The 21,722-nt window shown below is 28.7% G+C and overlaps 1 protein-coding gene and 1 long non-coding RNA gene across 3 annotated transcripts in view; one reads left to right on the plus strand and one right to left on the minus strand.

Annotated features, from left to right (window-relative positions):
* Positions 1-21,049, plus strand: part of LOC121116750 (zwei Ig domain protein zig-8) — a 79,350-nt gene extending 58,301 nt beyond the window's left edge. For both annotated transcript variants that reach the window (XM_071887762.1, XM_071887763.1), the window contains 5 exons: positions 6,738-6,949; positions 9,622-9,741; positions 18,980-19,091; positions 19,164-19,275; positions 20,385-21,049. In XM_071887762.1, the coding sequence (XP_071743863.1) occupies positions 6,738-6,949; positions 9,622-9,741; positions 18,980-19,091; positions 19,164-19,275; positions 20,385-20,727 (899 nt within the window). In that variant the 3' untranslated portion in view covers positions 20,728-21,049. The remainder of the gene's footprint in view (positions 1-6,737; positions 6,950-9,621; positions 9,742-18,979; positions 19,092-19,163; positions 19,276-20,384) is intronic.
* Positions 1-21,722, minus strand: part of LOC139905189 (uncharacterized) — a 234,066-nt gene that overhangs the window by 178,296 nt on the left and 34,048 nt on the right. The window lies entirely within an intron of this gene.

Genomic DNA, 21,722 nt, shown 5'->3' on the forward strand with positions numbered 1-21,722 from the left:
ACACTATGATAAAAAATCAGGTTAGGAATCTAACCAGTTTGAACTTATTCACAGCTAAATGAATGGCTAGCAACGCCTCAACGTAGAATGACCCATAATTGAAATTTGACTAAACAAATCAACTTTATGAATATGATAAAATAAATAAAAACACTTCCTCTAATTTTACAAACTCTTTTTAAATTGCTTGGCAGACCTATTAAATTAGTCATTAAAAGCAGAATTCGTAATTATTTTTTTGTTATTGCGTAAAAAAATCCCCTTTAGCTATGTACAGGACTCAGTTTTCTACGTATAGATTTGGCAAGTGAAAATAAAATGAAAACTATAAAATCGAATCACTACAGAAATGAGAGCATCAAAAATACTTGGTCAAGAACAAAAAAATATCCATATGTAAGTGCTTTATCCAGCTATTATTAGCAAATGTCTTTCCAATCTGTGGGTAATTCCTCTTATAATCATGTTTGTAATGCATACATAGATATCATCATTATCTGTAATGATGATATATTTTGCCAAAAAAAAACTTTCTTGAATAGGAATTATATTTGTTCCAGTGGTTATTTGCTTTTATTAATATAAATAAACAAAACAAATATTCATCAATAGAGTATTAAATTAAGTAAATTATTCTTTTTAAGCGTCTCACCGCACTAAGCGGCATTATACAGTTTTCAAATTTCGAATGGTTACAAATTAAGAAAGCTGGTTTAAACGGTGACTTGTTCAAAGCGATAACTTCTTCATTTTCCCTTACCTTATCACTTAATACAGGTTTGATTGTACACGGTCTGACAGATAAATCCGTACAAAGTTTGACTCCATAAAGATGAATAACGAGAGCATTTCAGTTGACTTAATTCCACCCTTGGGAACACTGTCGTCATGTGAATAAACAAGGTTACGGCCGGGAGCCCGTATAAGTTCCAAGAAGACTCTACTCCGGTACAAAGCCCCCTAATTCCAACTCCAAGATTAACTCCGAGCCAATGTCCCAGCTTTCTTGGACGTTGAGGCCTAGCCCTGCTCCTCTGACATTAACCTCTTGCCAGCTACGTTTAGGAGCAGTTACAAGGCAAGCCTTTTTTTTTGCAAAGCTCACTTTTCGTGAAGGCAAGTATCATGTGTACAGCCTGGAAGCTGGATTCTACTCCCATCAGATAACCCTGTGCCAGCTTCATGTACGTGTGGGTGGCTGACGGCAACCAAATCGAATAAAACGTTATTTATTTGCTTATAATATTAAATAAAGGCCGTCAACATTAACCAAGTCACTCTTGTAATTGATCTTGATGATATCAAACATTATCTGGATATATCTTTTTTATGCACATGCATTAAAAATTTACATTCTGTTGCTAAATCGTATCTCCTAATAATTGGTGTGACAAACTAAATGCTTTTCAGCAATGTTTTCCATTTTCAAACCCCTTTCTCCTCTTTACGTTTGTGCTATAATATAATTTTCAATATTTGCTTTTTTAGTAAGTAATTGTATGTTACGTCATGTTATTAAATACTCTTATTCACTTACTTTGATTATTTTATAAAGGAAAAACAAAATGAAATCATATTATTTTATATTTGTCAAATATTTAAATGTAAGCATTATTTTAAATGAATATTTTCTCAGTAAATTAATGAAGGAGATATATAAAACATTGATAATTTTTTTGAAAATATTTCATTTTATTTTAAATATTATATATTCAAAATATTTTACCACATTGATTATAAAGGCACTTTTCAAATAGCTCAACAGTTTACAAATCAGCTTTCTAACATGGCATAGATTCAAGTTTTTATGGAGTAAATGACCAAATAAATTAAACATGCAAACAATTCAGACATTACCAATATTGAAAACAAGCACTAAGTGTCCAAAAGAACCATCAACTAAGTGTTTGTAAGACAAAGTGCATCACAATTACCGAAAAGCTATTTAGCTGCAACTTTAATCCCACAAAAATATGCTTTAGCTAACATACTCGTAAATGGACGATAAAGTTTCTTTATTTTTTAGACTCAAATCCATTTGGATATTTTGGAATAACGATAAAGGTATTATGATTCTACATTCATAAAGAATATTTCCGTAAATCTATGTTAACTGAAGATAGAAAAATTTCCAAAATAAACAAATAAAATTTATTTTCTTTGAATAATTGATTAGTACAACTTTATGAGTTATGTATCTCATGTGGATATAGCATTAAAATAATTGCACTTTTTTGAACAACTTTTTAACAAAGCATTTTCATTGGACTATATGTATAACTTTTTTGTTTGCACCAATTTTGTGCAAAATTTATTAAATAAATATACCATTATTATATATATTGATACATAGTAACTTATGTGATGCCTTTAAAAAATCATAAATGCATTAGATTCAACGTAGCCTTTAGTAAATACAATATACATATATATATATACAAATATCAATATCAGCTTCATTATCATATTTTTATTTTTGTGTACATGAACATTATTTTCTGAAAAAATCTGGTGAGAAAAGTAATCAGTGTATATATAAAATACAGATTGAGTGTGTGTCGTTTATGTATGGCATACCATGGGGAATAGGAGGCTGAAATTTTGCGTTGGTGCCTCCTTTGAACTTGGTCCAGTAAAAATGGGGGTGCGTTTTTTAGGGGACAAGGTAATTTAAGAGGGGCCTATTCGATACAGAAAATAGCAAAAATGTTTTTGGATCTCAAGAAGACTAGCTAAACTCGTTGAATTATACATCTAAAGTGACTTACGTTTCAGAAACAACTATAAGAATAAAGGCGTTCTTTAATATTTTTTTTAAATCAAAAAAGTGATGAGCCAAAAAAATTGTGAAAATTAAACTTCTTTTTTTTTTCGGGTGCAAAAAGATAGGATTATTGGATTCGTAGATAGGTAAAGTTTGTAGAAATTTGTCTGGAAATGTCTTTCCATTTAATTTTGACCCATAAAAGTTGACGTAGAATTGAAATATTTATTTCACATTTTCTATGTAACTAAATTTTTTGTTCATCAAACGTAAATATTCAAATTTCAAAAAAGAAATGCCACAAAACACTGCATTTGTCATATAAAATATAAGCTCTAACAATAAAATCTAGAATTTTCAATATACAAGCCATATTTTATTGATTACATAATATTTGCAAAAATGAACTTGTTATCTAGGGTTGTTTTTTCGATTACATTATTTGCCATAACTTTTTTGGTTTTGCATGTAAACGAGAAAAAACTTAGTAGGTAATCCTTTTTACAATAAACACTATTACTCATTTTTTTGCAAAACAGTCTTTTCTAATTTTATTCGCAAATTTCAAGGTCTGACACAAAGGCAAGCAGCGGATCACTCAAATTTGGCATGATAAAAATCGTATGTGTAATGGTCATGTTAAATAAAAGAAACTAAAACCTAACATGGTAACCCTTGACAGTTTGAACAATGTTTTGGAGGAGATCAGCTACAATAAGGAAGAGGCGTGTGTTAGTAAATGATATTGTGGAAATTAAATTTTAGACCAACTTTTGGATGCTAGAGCTTCTTTTGCGCTCTCTAGAAAAAATAATTTTGTCCAAATCCCCGCCCCCTACCCCGAAACTTACAAATGTCGTAATTATGAAACCATTTTTATGTTTAAAGCAATATTTAATAACATTTTGAGTTTGTAATGTTCAGTTTTAAGGTTATATGCAATCACAAACGTCACAAAAAGGTCAACTTCTTCTACATTTTTATTTAAACGTGTGTACGATGGTGTCTAATGTTTAGGTTGACCTCTTAATTCGACCTTCTGTTGTATTTTAATGAAAAAGTTTTGTTCCTTAAGGTTTCAGTCTTCAAAGGGCGTTTTTTGACCTCTATAGCCATTTGAAAATGACTTTTTTTACGACATTCTCCATTTGTACAGGGATTCTGAAGTTTTAATTTTTAAGTAATATTGCTGAATATCAGAAGTTTGAATATCAAAGTTATGTTGTTGAAGAATAACTAATTGTAACTCTCTTCAGGATCGGCTTTAGACTTATTTGTGAATAAAGGGTATGCTTTCATTCCATAACGATGCCATTTGTGTGTGAAATAGTTTTTCATAATAATACTTAGATAAATGGACTCGATATTGTTGTTCAGGTTTAAACTTATTATTCTTTATTCAACTCTAAATTATGGTTCCTCAAACTTGGGAGCCATTAATCATTGCCGTTTTGATTTTTTAATAGAAAGGAACTTCTACTGCCATGAAGAATGGTTTGGGAGGACCAAGATAAACTGACCTATTAGTAAAAGTACATGATAACTTCCTTATCCTTATTGATAAAATGAAAAACATTCAACATTGTTTCTTCCTAGGAATGTAGCTGACCAGTAGAAATCAGACCTTTCCTTGTATAAAATTCATATCTGGTGTTTTTTTTTACATTCAACTTTTCTTTAAAAATTATGACATAGCTATATTTGACCATTTTAAGTCATTTTTTACATTTAAAATGTTAGTAATACAAGTATTTTAATTTAGTACTTCAAACTTCCTAATGAAAGAGACCATAGTAATTGTGAAAATAAATAGACGTTATATATACACATATAATAAATCTCTAATAAAAAGCTATTTATTATAGAGATTTAGGGTTGTATAAAAAATAATTATATCTTAGAAAGTGTCGGTTGGCTAAATTTTAAATTTAAAAAAAAATTTGAACAAGTTGTGAAATGATAAATATTTAGGCCTAGAAAGAGCCACCAATGAAACATAACAAAAATCTACGTGTATATGTAGTTAGTAGTAAGTTCGAATCATAAATTCTGAGTTCGAGCTTTTGAGCACTGTCTCAAGTTGAGTTCGTGTTAAAACAATAAACACCATTTTTGAGTTCCTGTTTTTGATAATCTCCAACAATGCAATGCGGGTTCTATAGTTCAATAAAACCGGCACGTCTGTATTTTTTCGCCGTTACTTTGAGTGGTACTATAAATTTGACTAATTATTTCTTGAAAGTTTTAAGTTCTGATTAATTGAGTTTTATGGAAAGTAAAATTTTCCAAAAAGTATTTCAGTTGAGTTGGAATCGTTTTCAGAAACTTGTTGGCTTTAGTAGGATTGAGTTTTTTTTTTTTTTTTTTTTTTTTTTTTTTTGGGGGGATTCGAAGAGTACTACAGCCCGACACAGCCATATACATATATATTTAAGGTCTCAAGAAAAACTAAATACTTTAGCCTAATACACCTACTAAGTTCTTGTGTACTCAAAGTTTTATGTTTACTAGAAATTAAAATACTTGTCCATTTTGAAAAGCAAAAAGGATTATTTGTCTATTGAAGATCGATCAAAATAGCAGCAGTGTGACTAAATTACGGAAAAAGTTATTTTTCCGGAATCAAGAAAAGACAACTCAAAACAAATTTGAGATATGTTAAAATAATTTATTTAGCTATTTCTTTTATTCTGAATGTTCCCCTTCACAACCATTAACAACTTCGTTACATCAGAAAATAGACTATCAGCTCTTGGTGATAAAGTATCACGTTGTCATGATGGAAGCTCAAAATGAAATTGAACTTTGATTAAATGTACGTTGGACATTTTTCTCTAAGTCGTTCTAAACGGGAAGGTCAGAGCGGGAGCTGGGTCAGAAGTCGGTCATACTTGGAAGTTTGGTTATTCTTGGTTTTGTGGGTATGTAATAGACTTCTTAATGTTGATCTCAACAGTCTTTGCAGCCTTTTTGACATTGACACCGCCACAGAGGTGACCACACAGGTTGATCCCACATTTTTACACTTAGATACATAGAAATGATGTAGAAAAACTTGTTGATTTTTGTTTCAGCTGTCATTTAACTGCGTGATGAAACCTTGTAATAAAAAATAACGGCGATAAAATTCTAATTAAATGATATTGCCAGTTTTGGATTCCCAATCTGTAGATACCTAATTTTTTGAGATATACGTAGTACTAGCACTTTTTTGATGATACGTTGCTAATATTAAAATGTGATACGTAGGACATTCCAATTTATAATTGACTATTTAATTACAATTACATATAAGAATTTCTTGCCCCTAAAAATTGTATAACTGCTCAAAACAAAATTATTCTAAAACTCAAGTATAATGTAGATCCTTCGAAAAAAAATATCCTTTTGAAATGTTCAATTAAGAAAAAAACCGGATATAAGTTAATAGATTGAAAAAAATTACAGGTTTTTTGGGTCATCATTTGTTATAGTGCTATATTTTTTTAATATTACGTGCATATCATATGTATATAGATATATTTTATTTTTCTCCTAATTTTGTTTTGTATGTATATATACTAATGTATTCAGAGAGGCAATTCTTGTTCATTAGAAATAAAAAACACTCATAGCTGCATTTATTATTAAATAGACACTTATTTAGATATAATATTATATAATATTTTTATACTTATATTTGTTATGATAAATTGAAGCAATAAATCACACCATGGAGTATAGGGGAGAGAATACATTTAAAAAACAAAACAAAAATATGAACTCATAAACTAGGATGTAAAATTTTAGAAAAATTAAGTAGTATATCATGCTTATAACTATAAATCTTTATATGCAAATTTAAGCTATAATTTGCATATTGCATTTTTAATTTCAACTTAATCAAAGGAAGGCAATAATTTAAGGCATTATTTATGCTCAAAAATTCAACATATAAAATTCTTCATATACATATCTCTTTTTCTTTTTTCAGATGGTTCTTTAGGGATGAGGGATCATCTAAGGCACAATCATCATGCTCATCATCGATATAATTATCACCGATCGCCATCAGCAATGCGTCATAGAAGAGAAGAAAGCTCCGGCTCCATTTTCGGAAGTCATAATGGGACCGTTGTTCGTGCACATATTGGATCTACTGCGACTCTTAGCTGCATTGTCAAAGAAAAAAGCCAATATGGAATGGTAGGTTTTATACCTTATAAAAGAGTTCATTCATCATCTCATTATTTAAATACGTGGATTAATCAACAAAGGAGATGAAATATTTTAAATGTATCATTTAGGTAGATTAGTTGTTATAAGTGTAATGTAATGATTGAAGCTCTCATTGACATTCTACTACACTTTAAAAATTCAATTTCTAACAGTTTTATCCTTTATAAGTACAAAATAAAGTAGAATGAACACTCGGTAAAGGACTAAACTTCACATATTGTCATTTTTCTAAATTGTATTTTTCTTTTATGAAGCATCTTTATTATACCTTCATAAAAATACCAATTTGAACTCTGTACCTTAATATGTTAGAAAGTTATACATTTTTTATTAACGTTTTGTGTTACTTTGACCTTTGACCTCTCAAATTTCAATAACCTCTTACTTTGAACATATATCGTTCCAAGTCTGATCACAATCCATTTCTAACTTTTGCTCGTAGTCCTGGTGACTAACAAACAAACAGAGGCAAAAATATAAGATAAATTTGTTACATAGTTAATCCATAATTTTAATAGATCAAAATGAAACAATCGCTTGAGTAAATAGTAGGCAATTACAATGACTGACATCATACTTACATAAGGATTTAGTATACGTATTGATAATTGTAACTTGTTTTTATTATGTACAATAAATTTAGAGTAATCCATTAATATTATTAAAAAAGACATTCTTTACATAGACAAGTATATTAATACGAACATGTGACACAAAATTAGTTGAGAAGTGAGCCTTATTATTTTTTTTTAATGAAAGCAAAATACTTATTGACTCAGAACCTTGCTTCCTTTTCTAAGGGCTGAGTACAAACAATAATGTCTGAATAAAAACTTTTTTTTTTTAAATTATGAAATACATTCACAAAAAACTAGGTCTATTGGGATTTCCATTCATTCCGGTCTCTATATTTTTGTATACATTTTTTTTTACAAACTCATACAACAGGTACTACAGTTCCCTGTTAAATAATATTTACATTCATGTATGTACATTTAAAATTAACTCTTTCAGTGAATGAGTAAAAATGAGAAACACAAGGGGAATGGAAGGGGGTTAGTTGAGACAAAAGTCACTTTTTGGCGTATTATTATTTTGTAGAAAGGATATTGACAAGGATTTTTTTTATCGTTGCTATTGGTCAGATAGAGTTGCATTGATTAGATATACCTAAGTAGATATTTAAGTTCTACAATTAATTCACTGGACATTGGTGATTGAAGTCAATATACATAAAATATAAATATTTTTTTCTCTTTTTTTAACCGGGTAATTGACTTCAAGAGAATAACTTCTCCCAACTGAGTTGTTCACGAAGCTACGTCGCACCATTTCTTTTTGGAAAGTTTATGCAACTCTGGGCACCAAATCCATAGTATAGTTCAGAATACTCTAGTTGTAACACCAATTTTAAAGTAGGGATTTCCTTTTATCAACTACGCTTAGACAGATTTGTTTTTTGTGAACACACGTACAACTATATTTACACTTTATTTTGCCTACAAACAGCTCATCCTTAACAAATTTTTTAAAAAATCACAACACAAAATACTATCTAACAACCTAGAAATAAAGATAACACACAAAAAATTAAAAATAAACATCAAAACATTCTTGAACTAATGATCGTTTGTGTTTCTCTTTGTTGGCGTAAAATTTACTATTTTATGTTGAATAAAATTATTTGTTATTAGAGTTCGAGTAAATCTAAGTTTATACAAGATGATGACCATTTTTGTAATAATAACATTAATTTCACATTGAGGGAGACCCACGTAAATAAAATAAAAGTTTATTTGATGTATATCTTTTTGGCCTTTACATTCTGACAAAAAAATGAACAAGTGTCTCTAATAGTCTCTCTTCTAGGCTCTTTCCATAAATACTTCCCGTTCTAAGCTTTTTAGTGACAATAATATATTTAAACTAATAAACAAAATAGCCAAATTTTCCAATAGACTTTTAAGGATTTTGGGTGTTGGTGATTCTTTTTTCAAGGAGTCTCTCTTGCAATTCATCTTTTGAGTGTATTGAGTTTAAAAATCAAAAAAAATATTGTTGGATAATTTGTGATCCCCTGACCTATAATTTCCAACCTTTTCAACATATAAGATTCAGTTTATGCTTTATACATACTGACAAAAATTTAGGAAAAAAATAACTTTTTCCTAATTCAAACACTAATCTCTCGCTGAGTACAGAACAACAATAAGTTAACCAGAAATAACTATATTTTCATTAAATATATACGGATTAAGAATGTCAACTAATACTTCAATTGAAAAAGAAAATTCAAAATGTAAATTATGAAAATATATCCTAGCTCAGGATTGAGTTTTACTTAAGGGTCTCAAAGATCCATTAGTCACCAAGGTTTTGAGCAAAAATAGCAAAAATATCAAAACAAATATGTCAACTTTCTCCCCCTCCCCCCTCCCATCTAAGCTTTGTTTGTTTTTTAAACCCTATTCATATAGAAAATAAAAAATTTGCAGCAGCTTCATTGTAATGAAATACATATTATTTCAAAATTATCCACTGGAAAATATAACTAAGGATTATAACAGGTTTTTCTAAAAAAAAAATATTATTTTTGAATCTGTTTATCTATTTAAATTGAGATAAATCATATTTTATAGATAACATGGGCACGATTGGAGGATGAATATCGCCCTTACTCAGTTCTAACAGTGGGGGATTCTACATATGTGGATGATAAGCGAATATTGGTCGCTAAGCCTTTGCAACAAAACAAAAGGGTAAGTAATTTTTGTACACATAAGATGACAAAAACTTGTTTTTTTTTAACTTTCTTTAAATCCATAAATAGCATTGATAAAAATATCCAAGTAGAAAAAACAACAATTAATTAATCCACCACCGAAACATATTTATTTTTGCGTGTCAGTTAACAATATGACCAAAATGCATTTATGTTTTGTTTATTTATTTTGTAGTATTTTATTTGAGGTTTTTTTGCTAATACTTTTACGTATGAAGGTAGGATCAGTTAGAACAAATATTTACTACAAGGATATAGTCATTTTATCTTGATAGCGGTTGAAACAAAACAAAAAGCTCACTGTTATATTATTTATTATGAGAAATTGAATAACAAAGCTACAAACAATAACAAAATGGCTTTTTACCCATAAACACGTCAGATTATGGCATTGAGAGGTGCATTTAAATCATTAAGCCTGGAAAGAACTTTCATTAATATATAATTAAATTTAAAAAATGAATAATAAATAAAAAATCGTTAATGAACTCGTAGAAATATTTTGGGATTTTTCTTTATGTTATAGATAAAATGAACTACAGTTACTAAAGGAAAGCCAAGATTAATTTATTTCTTCTACTTACTCATATATACATATATGTTACAAATAAATAAAACTTCAGTATTTTACACAGTTTAATCATATTGAAATAAGTATTTAAAAACTGAATATGATACTTTAATCTGTCTGCTCTTAGTAACATTAATTTCCAATATTTCATTAAATAATTTAGGAACTTTCTCTTTCATGTCATAAAAACATACTTTTTAAGAAGAAGGGTTCTATGATTTTAGAAAAGAAAATAAATGACATGCAATACAACAAATAAATTAGAACGAGAAACCTCCCACATAACTCAAGTCATTTAAACAAAATAGAAAATTAATATTAAAGTTCATGTCCGTCATTCCAACTCTTAAGTAAACACATGAAAAAACTAAATATTCAATTTGACAACGATTGTAAAATCCCTTTCAACCACGGGAATATCAAATTTTATATAATAACATGTATTAAAGAATTAGTTTTGTTTGAAGAAATTAAGTGGCATTCTACAATAAAATACGTATGGTAATTTTTAAAATTATTATTGAACCATTCCCTAGGCAAAAAATCATGTATTATAGCAAGAAAATATAATTTTTTAGCTCTTAAGTTAATTTACAGAATAACCAAACACTTCTTGTAGTAAATTCAATTGGATATTAACAAAAATACTTTTCAGTTAATATTTTTTTTACTCCTCAAAATTTGAAGTATAATTTAATTAAACTAAAAAATGAAAAATTGACCTTTATTTGAGAATGATTTTTTTTTTCCTAGTAAAATACAATAAAAAAGCAATTGATACATAGGTTTTAATTTCGGTATACACTCAATTTTTGATAACAAATGCAAAAATATGAACAAACAAAAACTAACAGATCTGCATATCTCAGACATTTCTTTTGAATACGAAAAAAGCCACAAAAATATAATTTTGTAGTCTAAATCAAGGAATACTCTTTTTATGGAAGAGCATTGTTATTTTCCTCTCCTTTTTTGACCAACTTTGATCTTTTTTAAAATGTAATAATACTTATGAAAAATAATAAAAATATTATTTTATCAGAATAATAATTAAAAAAATACATTTTTTCGAATTTCTTATGATAAACATTTTTATAAATTCACTTTTTTCTATCATTTCTTAACTATTTCACTTTTAGAGAAATATCGTTTTGTTGGTCCAAAAAATGAAGATGCCCGTTCCATGAATGTTTCATTTGATGTTACATTATGACAAAACTCCATGGAATGGTTGAGTAATGTTCATAGTCTTTATTTTTTAGCTGGTCCACTTTTTGGAATTGCTAACCTGAACAATGATTTTTATTTTCCTCAGCTGTTGTTTTTGTTATTTGACTTCTGAGTAGTCAACTTGCTTTTCTACTACATTCAAAACCTGTTTCAAACTTTCGTGTGAGCTCATAAAAGACGGAAAGTTAACTTGAAGATTTATTTCAGAATTTTAATAGTAAGTCATTGACTCAGAGTAGAATTGAGGATCGACATTGGAGTAATTCTTGCCTTTTTCCTATTTAATTTCTTTCCCCCTCCTACCTACCTCCTACAGCTGATTGTAGATGATCTAATGATATGTGATGACAGTTAAGCTGCTCTTTCCCAAAACATTTTTTAAATTTTCACGGTTACCTTGTTGATTTTCGGGGGGTCATTGGCAAAATACCCACAATTTCCATCAATATTGACAACCATGTAACTATTTGATTTGAAATGACTTCTATTGAAACTTAATTTAGCATTTAAAGTTACCAAATACATACTTACAAATTTATAAAATATCGCTCTCTTTAATTGTGGATACAAATATTTTATGGTTAAGATTTTGTCCTATTTTATGAAGAAAGTGCCGCTTTGATATTTTAAGTTTAAGTTCAATCCTTTGAGCAATGCATAATAATTATTTCAAGTTTTTTATAAATAATTTGATGTATGTTTTCTTTATTCAAATCAGTATGTAGATACATATTTTTGTTTATACATCTTTATAAATAAATAAATAATACAATGGGGAATTTAAAAATTCGCAGAAATATTTATTTTGTTGAAAGGAATATATATGCAGAATTGCATATATGACATATTAAATAAAGGTAAATACATAAATACTTTGAATGCGTATAAGTATTTTGCTATACATTTATTCATTCCTGATTTAAAAAAATAATAATTACTTAAAATTTATAGGCGCATATGTATAATAATATAGTTAATAAAATATAATTACTAACTTTTTCTACTCGTTGTTCATATGTTAATACAAAAACAATCATAAATCAAAAATCAAGGGGAAATGCTCCATTTAGTTTTTACATCATATACAGTGAGTTAAGATCAAATAGGCGCTTGCACACAATAGTGATTTTATTATGATACAGCTATCTGATGGCGGCTCTTCCTTTTTTTATTTTTTTGCGGCACTTAATTGTATCACCAAACTTTAAGTATCATGGACACAATTCCTAAGATATCAAGATGATTTAAATTCAAGGTTGTCTCAAGTGATAACTGGTCGAAGTGTCAACAGAGAAATCTATCCAAAGGTGATGGAGGAAATTGTGCTGCCTTGGATCCAGCAAATCGCTGGAGATCGGATTTGTATTTGGCAATAAGACTCAGCACCTTGTCATGTCTCAGACAGGTCGCTGAAGTGGCTGATTTAGCGCTTTTATGACTTCATTTTATAGGAAATATGGTCACTCAGCAGTCCGAATAATTATATCTAGGGCTACGTTGAATCTATAACAAATCGAACACTTCAACTTGGCGAGGTTATACATCGTTAAACCCTGCTCCTCCTTCTGAGCCCGGATCCAAGCTGTGATTGATCTTTTAGGTAGATACATCACATGATCCCTTTTTCAATGTTAGTATGTATAATTAGAGCTAATTTTCAAGTAAATCTGCCAAAAATGTTCCCTCAGTGGCAGTTTAAAGATTCCTAAAAATTACGCAGATTTGATCTTAACACCCTGTATGTGTACAAGTCTTTATATAAATGTAGGATCCAATCGGCATAAAACGAACTACTTCTTGTAAGGAATTGATCTTCAAGATGATAAAAATATATTTACTATTATAGTGGGGAATTAAGTATTACATGGGATTCAAATCGTGATTCTGTAGAATATGGAGGATGAAAACACAAAACATGTAGGTAAAATAAAAAAGATACCATCAAAAATGCCATTTAATGTTATTGGTCAGTTCCATCAGTCAAACAGTTCTAAGAGGACATTCCATATAGCTTAGTCTGAAAATAGATTGCAAGGAAGACTGGATTACATTCACAAGGAGCATTATACACCTTTATCAGAAGTATACAATGATTATAGTTAGTCGAACAAACAAATCTTATACAGACTCAATTTTGATAAAAATTATCTGAGCTTGCTTTTATGGTGACAGAAAACATAATATTTATACTCGTATTTGTTTATTAGGATTAAAAAATTATGAATTGGGTTATTCCATGTCCAATTGATAAATTGATCATTTGTTGTAATTCTTTTGAAAAATGAACTTATTGTATATTTTTGTTAGCTACAATCCACTGTTCATGAAATATGGCCGCTGTATCCAAGTTTTCTTAGTTCAGATGATTCTTTTTTTGCAAGTGTCATGCAATTTTTATAATTTTTTTTATTATTGAGGTTTTAATTCTAAATGCACAAATTACATAAGAAATAAATGAAGGAAGTAGGATCACGTAAAAAGATCACATCAATAAACATTTTAGTTTATAATTCTCCCTTTCCAAAAAAAACATACTCAAACACTATACACATATTACTTATCAAAAACAACTAAATAAAATCCTTCATCATTCAGAATTCAGAACACACGTACAAGCATATAACTAAAACTAAAATAGGATCAAATAAGAATAATATAAGAAGCAATCCACCATTAAATGTACAAACAGTCTCCATAGTAAGATTGTTTCTATTTAAAAGCTTTTTAAGATCTTACAATCCACTTTAAAGAGTCTAAATATTTTGTGGACATCGAGGAGTAATACCTAATAACATGGCCTTCATATTTCCATCCGGATCCAGAAACCATCAAAGAGAAGGCAGCCTACCTTGGAATAGCTGAGATGATAACAGCTCTTGTCTCTTCAGCAGCTAAGTGTTCATAATTTGTTATTTTGTTGGCAATAAGAACTTTGGAATTTAATACGGCTAATTCTAACACCTTCGTCTTTCCTGAAGATCCCTTTCGTTTTGAAAGCCGAAACAAAACCAGTGTTTTTGTGAATTTTGATTCTTGATCATCTAGTCCCATTACATTTAAGGAAATAAATACTTTTAGAATTCAAACGCTGGGAGAATCTACAAAAGCGTGAATGGAGGAATTAAAAGTTTCTCCACAGTCATTACATGGAGCATTATAATAAATGAGGCCAGCCGAGATTTGAAACTGCGCAGTGAATTTTTTGTCGTCATAAATACATGGTGAGGATCTCTCTATTTGTTTATCCCAAGATTTTGAAAGATCTAAAATTTTTATAAAATTTTCTCATATCACAGTAATAATACTCTTAAAATCTTTTGAATGTAACATTTTCAAATGTGAATGTGGTTCTTAGCAGTCCTAAAAAGCGGAAAACAAAATTTACCCTTTACAAATACCGAATCAGGGTATTTTGGAACAGTCAAAATATATTTATTTATAACCATACTTTCAAGGCAGCTCGGATCCTCTATATTGTTCAAAAAATATTTCGTTGCTACGTTTTGATGAATTATATTTATGGTTGTGTTCGACTCATACATTGGCGTTCCATACCATATAACACGATGAGCCGTAATTTTATTGATTTTTTTATTATATTTGATATTTTGTATTACATGAACACTTTAAAAGACGAAAAAACAAACGGAACAAAACTCAATATTGATATTTTTGAGATAATTTTTGGAATTTGTATGGTGATTTTCGTTCAGTTATACAATATTTATACTACCAAAGTTGCAATGATATTGTATTTGATATCATATATGACCAGGTATCAATTTTATCATTATGTTAAAACAATTAAAATAAATTATCGATCATTAACAAGAATATTAAATTTCTCTTTTTTTATAACATTAGGAAATTTTTTAGTATTAATAGACAAAGTTGAACAGACAATTTTGAGTTATATCTTTAACTTACTATGATGCATAGTGTATAAGAAAACAAATTTACCATACGAGTAATAATACATAGCTATGATGAAACTTGATTGCCTCTTCTTTAAAAGTATGAAATTTGTAAGAGCTATATGTTTATGTTGTAAATAAATGTATACTTTGTAATGAGATAGTTTATATATTAGATTAAGTTATATTGCTTCTATGTGACGCAATGGGAATTATTATGTACATAATATATGAAAAAGGTAAGTAAATAGGACATTTATCTATTTCATAAAAGACGAAATGTTACTTTATAAAAGGGAAATGGATTGTACAAATATTTTCCTCCTGGTCACTGCTTTATATCACAACAGCATTGAATAGAAGGGTTCTAACTCTATATATATATTATTTAGAATCTAGTTACGTGAATTCCTACAGCTTATAGGGAGACCCTTCCTGTTAAAGTAAACAACTCTTAAAACCAACTAAATTCCCCTACTTCAAGGAGAAGTGATTTATGAGATTTACTTTTATTGAAGAAAATGTACTTTGTACATTTTGATATATCTTATTTTTTAACCCTTCGTTATTTCCTTTTCAATCCAAGCCCCAGTGCTTCACTCAGTTTTAGCAACCCCAATATTAAAATACAATTTTTAGAAGTTTAAAAATGAATTTGATCTTAGTAGTTTTTGAATATTAAAATACATCTACAGAGTGTCCCTGCGAATTATGGACAAAATTTCCGGGCCTAAAATTTATCAAGATTTTAAAAAAGTACAAGTAGTATAAGAATTAGACTTAATACATTTACTAGAAAAGGATAACCCTGCGCTACTCAGGCCAAGAAAGGAACAGTAAATTACATCGACAATGGAAAATATTATTTGTTCTTAATGTTTAGCCCCCTTCTATTCAGTTTTATGTAGGTATTATTATAAATTTTTAAAAAATGGTCTTATAAACTTCAAGTATCATGGAAAATATATGCTTCAAATTTTTTTTTCTGGATAAGACGTCCATCTTTTATTTTCGTCAACAAATTGTTAAATATAATTTTGTGAAGTAAATTGAAAAAAACGTTTGAACTAATTTTACGAAAAAATAGTTAAGTTCATTTATTAGCATTTTAAAAGAGAACACAATCCTACAAAGATTTTTTTTTTTTTTTTGAACATGAACAAATATGGAAAATAATGTCATTTAAAAAATAAACCTCATTAACTTGTTCATTTTTGCTAATATTGCAGAAGTTATGTAATAATAAATGTTCCAAAAAAAAAATTTTAAAGTTTTATCAAATTTAGGTTTAAATTTTTATGTCCAAATGAATTGTTCTGTGGTATTTTTTTTTTTTTTTTTTTTTTTTTTTTTTTTTTTTTTTTTTTTTTTTAAATTGAAAATGAAGCACCCATAAGGGGCCGCACGCACCTCTCTATTTTTGATATATATAGATTTCACTTTATATAAATAATAAAATCTGAAAGTGGTCACCTTGGGCCTCCACCATTTTTAATGCTCAGCCTGAAGGCTTTGCAGGTTTTTTTATACTAATTTAATTGGTAAAATGGAATTGCAGTGATTAAGTATAAGTAAACATTATATTCTTAAAATGAATCCATCTGTCATAGGAATTATCTTTGAAGTCCATATGCATTAAGTATTATGGACTTCTCTAGGAACGACCAAATATCGAACCTACGCACATTGAGTTCAAGACAAAAATTTCTCATCAGCGCGTTGTCCATGTCTAATTCCTTCTCATGTCAGCCCACTCCTTCTTTACGCCAGTATTTAGAGCATTTATATTCACAAGGAATGTGGCAGTAAGCCTTCGTCTTGATGGTACCCCAGATCCCTAACTGAACATAAGTTGAAACCTGGTGAGGACGGAGACCAAATTACCCAAGGACAGAAATGCAAAGTTTTCTTTGCCCCTCTTTTTAGTTTTTTTCCCCTTGTGGTCGGGAAAACGTAATTTTCATTGGAGTAGTTGGATTTCAACATAAGGAAATATTACTGTCCCCATAACCTCTCGATATAAGTATGTGCTGATCTTGAGGCCCTTTAGAAACCAAAAATGTCCTGGAAGTCCGCTGTTCTTTTTCGGTTTTGTCAATCCCTTCCAAGCTTTCTCTCAAAGTTTCCTTTTCTCTCAAAGTTTGTTGTCGTCCTACAGCTTTTTAATCGTGATAATGAGACCCTGGGAGCAGGGAATAATGAAGAAGATATCGTCATAACTCCTTCCCACGTAAAGAAGAGCTGAAACACAATTTTTTTGGACTCTATGTCTGATGAAGAAATTTTTTTCATAAGAATTGTTTTGTTTTTTTACACTACTATATCCGGGAAAAAAATCCGTAAATTATTTATTAAGTAAATGGAGGCTTTCTGAAGTTTTATTCACGATTAGCTACAACACGCAGTAAGCATCAGTAAATAAATTAAATATTTTTTACTATTTTTTATACTCATGAATTCATAATCGAAAATAGTAGCGGAACAAAAGAATATTAAATTTCGTAAACTGTGAAGTAAAAGTTATTTTTAAATTAATGTATCACATTCAAACAAGACATGTCTAAGGAAATATTTGGTTGAAATAAATATGTAGAAGGAGATCGGAGTCTAATGACGTCTATGAACTAGAATAAATGAAAACTATTGTTACAACTACATATGTATATGCCATTAATGGACTCATATTTAGGGTCATATTTTTATGAGTTTGCCTTTAAATTTTATCAAAAAACTACTTTTTGTTCAACCATAATTTGAACACAAGTAAGTAAATATCAATAAATTACTTTTCAAAAGCTCTGCATACTTAACTTAACTATTTACTAGTGTTGAGTATTGAATATTTTATTGATGTTTCATTCTGACAATATATTTCCAACTTCCCATCAGTCTCAATTCAATCCCTTCAATTTTCATATTAATCATTGGGTTAAATAAAAAATAAAAAGTAATTAATTCAATCTTTGGCCTTCCACAATTAATTATAGAATGTGTAAATATCTCAGAAAATAATGAAGTGCCATATCATCGTCTTTGGGTTGAATGATCAGTTAACATCCTGGAGAAGTAAAGGACGGTTCAATTCAATTGATTTCAATGTATGGAGTATATTTATAGTATTGCTATTACAATAATATATCAGGGTATATTAACCTTCGATGCATTTTTCTTATTCTTTTCCTTCCTTCGATATTTAATTAGACGTAAATGAAGATTTATACTTATTCATTTCACATAAATTATAATTCTTCATTATAATCAGTAAAACCCCCTTACTAAATTACATATCATTTATCATTTCTATAATGAATGAAGGAATGAGCATTCAGATAGAAAGATGTAATTTTTGCTATTGAATGAAGGCACTTATCTAATCAAACATTTACCTCCTCTTCATATATCTATATTTAAAACATAAACACCCATTAAATGAAATTCTTTTTTCTAATTAACTTCTCAAAAAGCTATAAACTCATCAAAGTCCATGTATTCTCTTATAGAAGGATTGGGCACTTCAAATAAAGAAAGTAACGACGGAAGACGCTGGTCGCTATGAATGCCAAGCAACAACTCACCCCCCACAATCCATTGTTATTCAACTCAAAGTAGTGGGTAAGATGTTTTTTTTTTTTTAAATAGGCTAAATCAGCAGTTATTCATACTTTATCATCTCGGACATTTCAGAGGCATTTGCCATGATCCTTGGAAGCAAAGAAAAGATACTCAAAAGTGGTTCAAACTTAAAAATTCACTGCATTCTCAAAAGAGCAACAGAAAAACCCTTATATATATTTTGGTAAGTTTACCCACATAATATGTTATGCTACATTTCAACACATCAAAACTTTTTTTTTAAATATTATTTCCTCTCAAAAAAAATCTATATACTACGTATTTTTTTCTTTCTAGAATACATAAAATAAATTACATTTATATATTATTTATGTAAAAAAACTTCAACATCGTTATAGACGAAAAAAGACTAGATGAGAATAATTTGGTACAAGCAAAAAATGCCTTTAAAAACTTTTATTCGAGTACTTTTATATCAATCTATATGGGCATAACAAGTACTAGTAAAAAAATTATTAGTCTTGATTACTTCATTATATTTAACTATACTAAGTATATTGCAAAGTTTCAAATACTTTGCAATGTATTATTTGTAATCATATAAATAACGTTATCTATTTACTTATTATTAACATAAGTTCATTTATTTATTCTAATTTTTTTAGTTTACATTGTGAAAAATTATTTAAAACGTGTTTATTTAATACTAAACAACAGCATGTTTGCCTACATGTATCACTAAAATGACCATTAAAAGCTTCAATATCGGCTTGTTTGTTTTTATTGCGCTTTTAAAACTACAATTTTGATTCAATGCCATTTTTCGACATCATATGTATGTAGATAAAAGTCAAAGTTAAAATCAATTGAAAAAACATCGCAGTAAATACATGATAATTTATACTTAATTTCAAACTTTTTGTACAGAACCTTAAATTACTTATTTACTTAATATTGCATAAGAAAATTAAAAGTTACATAACAACAAGTCTTTCTGGTTGTATATAAGCTGTTTATTTTATTTTTAACTATTGTATATAGTAATTGGAAAAAAAAATCTTAATTTTCAAATAAAATCCTTTTTTACATTATTTTATTTTAACTATAAACATACATAGTAAGAAATAAGGCTTTAATCGAAATTATACTACAAAAACGTTACTTTTTGAAAAAGGATCTAAAGGTTGTAGGTTTTTGTGGTCATTTTTTGAATTTATGGCTTACAAAACAATAATATAGATAAGTTTTATCCGAAGGGTATTCTAAGGCCTGAATTCTGTTGCATAGTGTAATTGATTCAACAATAAAGAGCTTAAATTTTCTTTGCCTCAGGTTCCACGATGATAAAATGATTGCATTTAACGCGGATCATGGAGTTGAAGTTATCAATGAAAATGATTCTTCCACTTTGTACTTGAGACGTCCAGCCGTGAAAGCCGACTCAGGAAACTACACATGTCACCCCTATAACATTCGCCCAGCCTCTGTCTTAGTTCACATCATTGATGAGCCTCAACCCTCAGGAAGAGACTCTGCTCCTTTAAAGCCATCAAAAGGTAAACCAGAAAAAGGTTCCATGAGACCACCTCCATCTGCAGCAGTTCTGAGTTCTGGAATTGTTCATCGACCCCTCTATGAATTTATATTTTGGATGTTATTACTTTACTTTCTATAAAAACCCAACTTTGGACCCTATGTGCGTACATATGTACGTTCATTCATGCATATTCTAATAGGTTGATGCATATGATCTGTGATATCATGAGGAACATCCTTTGAATTTTTCTTTAATTCAACGAATCAATAGTCTATTTAAAATATAAATGTATTTTAACCATTACAAATAATAATATTTATCTTAGAGAATTTATTTATCAATTAATTGTTTTGACTCTTAACAAATAGAATATAATTTTTTTTTCTACAAAATTATATATTTAATGTTTGTTATATTATATATTTACAAAATTAATTTCAAATATACGTATTTCCATTTATTTCTTCAAAGAATCGTTAGTATCCTTCAAAAACATACTAGTTAAACATATAGTGAATCAAATCTTTCTTAATCTAATAAGTATTCCTAAAGTTTCATTCAAATGTCTTGGAAGTAAATAAGTTAAGATATAAAGTAGACTTGATTTCTAGTTCCTTATAGGGTTTGTTGTTGTGTAAGACTCTTTTGTCTGCATTGGTAAGAGCTAAAATATACCAATTACTCTACATTATCTATTGGGCTGTTATTATATGAGTATAAAATGTAGATGAATAAATAATTTCGATGCTTTTTACGCCAAATGATGAAATAATTTTATTTTAATAATGAACTAATCAGATTTTTGACGTAAACGTATTTAGGCCTGTTTGACACATTTGATAATGTGCATATTTTTTAATTTTTTTTCCCAATATTCATTCTAATATCAAATAATATTTGATATGCATCATAATTCTACTATAAATTTATAGACATTTTTTTCTCAAAATGCTTATAAATCATCATTTTTATATAAATCTAGCCTATAAAAACTCACGTCAGTTATATTATTTTTTAACTAAGGTACTTTATTTCAAAATGATTGATGAAGTTAGCTAGGACAAGAAACAAAATGATGCCCATAATAACAACTTTTCTTAAGATGCACAAATTGAACATATTTATATAGGTAT

Source organism: Lepeophtheirus salmonis, chromosome 4 (assembly GCF_016086655.4).
Source record: "Lepeophtheirus salmonis chromosome 4, UVic_Lsal_1.4, whole genome shotgun sequence".
In the NCBI taxonomy this organism is placed as follows: Eukaryota; Metazoa; Arthropoda; class Copepoda; order Siphonostomatoida; family Caligidae; genus Lepeophtheirus; species Lepeophtheirus salmonis.